This window comes from Dendrobates tinctorius, unplaced genomic scaffold (assembly GCF_039654945.1).
Source record: "Dendrobates tinctorius isolate UK_male_01 unplaced genomic scaffold, ASM3965494v1 ptg000060l, whole genome shotgun sequence".
Classification (NCBI taxonomy): domain Eukaryota; kingdom Metazoa; phylum Chordata; class Amphibia; order Anura; family Dendrobatidae; genus Dendrobates; species Dendrobates tinctorius.
In genome coordinates this window covers 13,181,531-13,188,904 of record NW_027361728.1, presented here as the reverse complement: position 1 = coordinate 13,188,904, position 7,374 = coordinate 13,181,531, and the positions used below count along the sequence as shown (strand labels likewise).

Below are 7,374 nucleotides of genomic sequence, written 5' to 3'. Positions count from 1 at the left end.
TGGCCAAGGTTACGAAAGAATTTCTGCAGGACTCAAGGTTCCTAAGAGCACAGGGGCCTCCATAATCCTTAAATGGAAGAAGTTTGGGACCACCAGAAGTCTTCCTACACCTGGCCATCCAGCCAAGCTGATCAATCATGGGAGAAAAGCCTTGGTAAGAGAGGTAAAGAACCCAAATTTCACTGTGGCTGAGGTCCACAGATGCAGTAAGGAGATGGGAGAAAGCCCCACAAAGTCAACTATCACTGCAGCCCTCCACCAGTCAGGCCTTTATGGCAGAGTGGCCCGACAGAAGCCTCTCCTCAGTGCAAGACATATGAAAGCCTGCATAGTGTTTGCTAAGAAAATATCTAAAGGACTCCCAGACTATGAGAAATAAGGTTCTCTGGTCTGATGAGACGAAGATAGAACTTTTTGGTGATAATTCTAAGGGGTATGAGTGGAGAAAACCAGGCATTGCTCATCACCTGCCCAATACAATCCCCAGTGAAACATGGTAGTGGCAGCCTGATGCTATGGGGGTGTTTTTCAGCTGCAGGGACAGGATGGCTGGCTGCAATTGAAGGAAACATGAATGCAGCCAACTGCAGAGATATCCTGGATGAAAACCTCTTCCAGAGTGCTCTGGACTTCAGACTTGGCCGATGGTTCACCTTCCAACAAGTCAATGACCCCCAAGCACACAGCTAAAATAAAAGGAGTGGCTTCAGAACAACTCTGACTATTCTTGACTGGCCCAGCCACAGCTCTGACCTAAACCCAATTGAGCATCTCTGGAGAGACCTGAAAATGGCTGTCCACCAACATTCACCATCCAACCTGACGGAACTGGAGAGGATCTGCAAGGAAGAATGGCAGAGGACTCCCAAATCCAGGTGTGACAAAGTTGTTGCATCATTCCCAAGAAGACTTATGGCTGTACTAGCTCAAAAGAGTGCTTCTACTCAATACTGAGCAAATGGTCTGAAAACTTATGACCATGTGATATTTCAGTTTTTCTTTTATGATATATTTGCAAACATTTTTACATTTGTTTTTGTTTTCAGTCAAGATGGGGTGCAAAGTGTACATTAATGAGAAAAAAATGAACTTATTTGAATTTACCTAATGGCTGTAATGAAAGAAATAATGTTAAATGTAAAGGAGTTTTAATACTTTCCGTACCCACTGTATGTAATTAAAGCTTCGTTTTATCCCAACTAACTCTAGTACTTCTATAACTTTGTACCTGGGGGGGTGTAGTCATACCAAACCTGCACGGAATTAGCAATGGTGCATGAGAATCATCACTGGGTAATGCCAGGCCTGGCACGCTCCACAAGGTGATCGCAGTCTTAAGCCCCTCACCAGGCCCGGATTGGCAATATAACCAACCGGGCATTTTCCCGCTGGGCCGCTGTCACGTGGGCCGCGGGCGGCAGCGCCGATCATCTGGCCGCTTGCCAGCTGCTGCGGCCACTGTTGCTCCTGCCGCTGGCCCTCTGCGGGCATGGCGGTGATAGTTTCAAGTTCCTCCCGCACTGCAGGGAGATAAGCCGCCACGCCCCCCCCCACGCACCCCATCCTCGCCTTAGCATGAGACCCCCTCCCCCCCGCAGCCACTCACAGCGTCGCATTCGCTTGCCTGCTCGCTCTGTTCGCAGGACCTGTGATGAGGTCACAGGAGGGGAGGAGTCAGGGGGTCACATGATCAGGAGCCTTTGTCCAGACCCCCAATCATGTCACCCCTGACTCCGCCCCTCCTGTGACCTCATCACAGGTCCTGTGCGCTCAGCCTTGCGTCTGCAAGACTCTGCTTTGCTGTTGTCATGGTGCTGGTTGAGGTAAGTATGTGGGGGGTCAGGATTTACAGTGTGGATGTAGCGGAGCCGTGCGTGTACGAGGTGTACGGAGCGGAGCCGTGCGTGTACGAGGTGTACGGAGCGGAGCCGCGCGTGTACGAGGTGTACGGAGCGGAGCCGCGCGTGTACGAGGTGTACGGAGCGGAGCCGCGCGTGTACGAGGTGTACGGAGAGGAGCCGCGCGTGTACGAGGTGTACGGAGAGGAGCCGCGCGTGTACGAGGTGTACGGAGAGGAGCCGCGCGTGTACGAGGTGTACGGAGAGGAGCCGCGCGTGTACGAGGTGTACGGAGAGGAGCCGCGCGTGTACGAGGTGTACGGAGAGGAGCCGCGCGTGTACGAGGTGTACTGAGAGGAGCCGCGCGTGTACGAGGTGGACGGAGTGGAGCCGTGTGTGTGTACGAGGTGGACGGAGCGGAGCTGTGTGTACTAGGTGTACGGAGCGAAGCCGTATGTGTAAGAGGTGTACGGAGCGGAGCCGTGTGTGTATGGAGTGGAGCCATATGTGTACGGGATGTACGGAGCGGAGCCAAGTGTGTACAAAGCGGGCTTTTCCCACGGACACAGGAGTACACGGCGGAGCCCCGAGGAGCATTTTAAAACACACACATGACGTTCCACCTGAAGTGATGTGCTGGAAGCTGACCGGAAATGAGATAATTTCTTGAGGAGATTGTGACGGAACCAGGAATGCTTCAGATCCATCACCGTGTCCTCCGACAGCGCAGACAGCAGGATCGCCTTGGAATCGGGGATGCCGGCCATGTGAGCAGATCATGATAGGTCCTGCACCGGGAGGCTCAGGTGGGCACTACAATGGGAGCCGGGCTGCTATAGTGTCTTTGTAGAATCTTTCTTTATTTCTTTCTTTCTCTGTTCTTTATTCTGTTCTGTCTTTCCCTCATTTTCTTTCTCTCTAATCTTTCTTTCTTCTCTCTCTGTACTTTCTTCCCCTCTTTCTCTGATCTTTCTTTCTTTCTCTCTCTGTTCTTTCTTTGTTTTCTTTTTTCTCTCTCTCTCTGTTTTCTCTCTTCCTTAGTGCCAGTCAGTGTGCCCATAATGCCAGCCACTGTGCCCTCAGTACCAGTCAGTGTGATCAGCAGTGCTAAATGGGTGCGATTAGGTGTGGACATGGGTGTGACTAGTTGTGAAATGGGTGTGGCTGGGCGTGGCCAAAATTTGCAGCGGCACGCTGCAGTCTTTGTCCATCTTTCCCTTCTTCAAAAGTTGGGAGGTATGATAGGGGCGGCTATGACCAGGGGGTCGGGTTGCCCAATAGAGAGCAGTTCTGCCAGGAATTCTGTAATCATGCATACAAAAGGGGACAGAGCTTTGGGAGGAGTACTGTACCTAAAAGCAATAAATAGGACTGAGCTGAAATACTGGGCACAGCTGTGACTACATGTTATATAGTCGTTTTAATCTCCTCTCACTTCTTGTAAACTACAAGTGTACAAAGATATTATATAGTCACCATGTGACTAGTGGGCCTGTGTAACTTCAAATGCCAGGGCTGAATTTTAGTCCCAGTCCGGCCCTGCCCCTCACCATGAGCAAATCAATCTCAAACTTTGCACTGATGACAGGACCTTATTAGCAATAGGTCGCGGCCCGCACTCGGGCCCTCACCGGAGGTCGCGGCCCGCACTCAGTACTTTCTCCTCTCGCTACATTCCCAGCTACAAGTAACAATGGTATACTACTCCGGGCTGCACCTCGCCCTGCTCCTTCCCTCCAGGGTGACTCATCCTCTTCCTTGTTGTGCTCGGTCACCAGGCGCGCCCTCTGCTGCACTGAGGCTGCCGGCTGTTAGCTGGCTGGGGTGTCACTCACCGTGCTGGGGGCGGGGCCGGGGCTGACTGTGCGGGGAGCTGCAGTGTGGACGGTGGGGACTGGGGTTTGCGCAGCAGCGCCACGTAGCGGCCTCCGGTACCGCTTCCTGTCCGGCTCTGCTGACCCTGATCGCGGCCCCGGAGCCTGTCTCCACCTCACGCAGCCCATAGAGCTTCAGGCCGGGAACATGAAGGTGACGGTGGATTTCGAGGAGTGCCTGAAGGACTCGCCCCGGTTTAGGTAACGTGGGACTTCTGTGCTGTGCGTGTATTACTGGGGGACGGAACTGAAAGTGGAGGAAAGGAGCCTGACCGGAGCTGCGTCCCTGCACTGGATCCCTGATGTACAGCTGCGACTTGTAGTGCTACAGCTGCATAGGTCACTGGAGTGAGAGGAGCTATATGGGCTTTTACCAGGACTGTGCTATGGGGAAAGTGTCCTGCTGGGCTGGAGCAGAAGGAATGGGGGGGGGGGGGGGGGGGGGTTGAGGTACAGTACGGGGGGCTAGAGGCATGGTACGGGGGGGCTGAGGTACAGTACGGGGGGCTAGAGGCATGGTACGGGGGGGGCTGAGGTACAGTACGGGGGGCTGGAGGCATGGTACTGGGGGCTGGAGCAGAAGGAATGGGGGGGGGCTGAGGTACAGTACGGGGGCTAGAGGCATGGTACGGGGGGGCTGAGGTACAGTACGGGGGGCTGGAGGCATGGTACGGGGGGCTGGAGCAGAAGGAATGGGGGGGCTGAGGTACAGTACGGGGGCTAGAGGCATGGTACGGGGGGGGCTGAGGTACAGTACGGGGGGCTGGAGGCATGGTACTGGGGGCTGGAGCAGAAGGAATGGGGGGGGGCTGAGGTACAGTACGGGGGCTAGAGGCATGGTACGGGGGGGCTGAGGTACAGTACGGGGGGCTGGAGGCATGGTACGGGGGGCTGGAGCAGAAGGAATGGGGGGGCTGAGGTACAGTACGGGGGCTAGAGGCATGGTACGGGGGCTGGGGGCATGGTACGGGGGGCTGGAGCAGAAGGAATGGGGGGGCTGAGGTACAGTACGGGGGGCTAGAGGCATGGTACGGGGGGGCTGAGGTACAGTACGGGGGGCTGGAGGCATGGTACGGGGGGCTGGAGCAGAAGGAATGGGGGGGGGCTGAGGTACAGTACGGGGGCTAGAGGCATGGTACGGGGGGGCTGAGGTACAGTACGGGGGGCTGGAGGCATGGTACGGGGGGCTGGAGCAGAAGGAATGGGGGGGGCTGAGGTACAGTACGGGGGGCTAGAGGCATGGTACGGGGGGGCTGAGGTACAGTACGGGGGGCTGGAGGCATGGTACGGGGGTCTGGAGCAGAAGGAATGGGGGGGGGGCTGAGGTACAGTACGGGGGCTAGAGGCATGGTACGGGGGCTGGGGACCCGGTGCAGGGGGACCTGGAGGAAGCATAAGGGGAGCTGGTCACAACACAACTCGTCTTTTTACCCTATAAAGGAGTCGTAGTTGTGGGAATTTTTCCCAAGGCGCCTGAGCTGTGAGGGCTCGTGGTAGCCATGCGCAGACGCCCTCGGATGGCAGACTGTGGGGCTCGTACGCTCCTCCGCTCTAAACTGTGTTCCAAATTATTATGCATAAAGAGTTTAGGAGTGATAAGATTAGAATTTTTTTGTCTGTCATTTAAACTCATTGATGGTGATGTGTGTCAGGGCTCTTTATATCACTGAAAGCAATTGCAGATACCTGTGCAAATTAGTTTGGCAGGTGTGTCCAAATAAAGGCAAGACTACTTAAGAAGGCTGTTCCACATTATTAAGCAGCCTACATTTTTTGCCAAAATGGGAAAGAAAAAGGATGTGTCGGCTCCTGAGAAGCAACAAATTGTGGAGTATTTAGGTCAAGGCATGACTACAATCAACATTGCCAAGACACTTCATCGTGATCATCGCACAATCAAGAAGTATGTATCTGATTCCCAGCACACACGTGTGCGTGCTGATAAGGAAAAATTGAGGACTCTTTCCAACAGGCAATTGCGTCAGGTTAAAAGAGCAACTGCAAAAATGCCTTGTCATAGCAGCAGACAAGTTTATGAAGCTGCTGGTGCCTCCAGCGTCCCCTGAACAACAAGATGCAGGGTCCTTCAGAGGTTTGCAGCTGTGCGTAAGCCATCCTGTCGACCACCTCTATCCACTGCGCACAAGCAGAAACGGCTCCAGTGGGCCAAACGATACATGAAGACTGACTTCCAAACTGTTCACCGATGAGTGCCGTGCAACGCTAAATGGTCCAGATGGATGGCGTGGAGGATGGCTGGTTGATGGACACCCCATGAAAACACGGCTAAGGCGCCAACAAGGAGGAGGTGGAGTAATGTTTTGGGCTGGAATCATGGGGAGAGAGATTGTCGGCCCCTTTAGGATCCCTGAAGGGGTAAAGATGAACTCCATAATCTATGTGGAGTTTCTAAAACAGCACTTCCTGCCATGGTTCAAGAGGAAGAACCGTGCTTTCCGCAGCAAGATCATTTTCATGCATGATAATGCACCGTCTCATGCTGCAAATAACACATCTGCATCTCTGGCTGCTATGGGCATAAAAGAGGACAAACTTATGGTGTGGCCACCATCTTCCCCTGACCTCAACCCCATTGAGAACCTCTGGAGCATCATCAAAAGGAGTGTCTATGATGGCGGGAGGCAGTTCACATCTAAGCAACAGCTCTGGGAGGGGATTCTGTCCACATGCAAAACAATTGAAGCACAAACCATCCAAAAACTGACAAATTCAATGGACGAGAGAGTTCAGAAGCTTCTTTCGAACAAGGGGTCCTATGTGCAAATGTAACATCACCTAGAATAAAGTTTTGACTTGAAAACTGTTTGATTTCATTTTGTAATAAGCTGATAATGCTTATAATTTCACAATTGACCATTTTTTTGTTCAAAATAAAAAAGGTTGAAAACTCTGCTGTGCATAATAATTTGGAACATGCATTTTGAGTGTTTCTTATTTTTAAAAATATACTGTTTTCATAGGCAGTTTGTTCAAAAACATTGCAATTATACTAGAATAGTAGATGACTGGAAAATAACAATGACTGCAATTCATATAGGTAATTTAGAGAAAATATGAGGAAATATTTTTTGCATAATAATTTGGAACACAGTGTATACATTGGCTATAGTTTCATCACGTTCCCCCTGTGCCTATTATGTCCATGTGAGGCCGGTGCAGATGGAAACCACCTACCGTCCTGTGTAATCACTGACGTGAGTAGCTAAATGGTAAAAATAACGAATCCTGGTTCCCATCCGCAGCCAATCAGAGGGCGGGCTGATGTTGGAATAAGCTTTGCTTCCGATCTCTGGGTTTGTGATCGGCAGGCGGCGGCCCCCCGTACTGACTGACCAGGGGCTGCTGGGCACAGCGACGCAGGTCTGACCCTCACCTCATGGAATTGTTGTGGAGTTTCTCATTTTTACTGGTGACAACTTGTGACACATTGTGGAAATATTCTCCTAAAGATTCTTTTATGGTGTCGCTACTTAAAGGGAAATCATTTTGTAGGGATGAGTGAATAGCTTCGACTCCCTCCTTATCCGAATAGCTATAGCGCTTACCAAATAGCTGCATCGGGAACCCGGATACCTGGAGCGCTCCCGATGATTATCTGTTCAGTGCCGCAGCTGCATAAGTAGCCACTTTGTGACAGTCCC

The 7,374-nt window shown here is 52.2% G+C and overlaps 1 protein-coding gene across 1 annotated transcript in view; it reads left to right on the top strand.

Moving 5' to 3' along the window:
- Positions 1-3,561: 3,561 nt before the first annotated feature.
- ACAP2 (ArfGAP with coiled-coil, ankyrin repeat and PH domains 2) overlaps positions 3,562-7,374 on the top strand; it is a 182,906-nt gene continuing 179,093 nt past the window's right edge. The window contains exon 1 of the mRNA XM_073578696.1: positions 3,562-3,913. Coding sequence (XP_073434797.1) covers positions 3,861-3,913 — 53 coding nt within the window. The 5' untranslated portion in view covers positions 3,562-3,860. The remainder of the gene's footprint in view (positions 3,914-7,374) is intronic.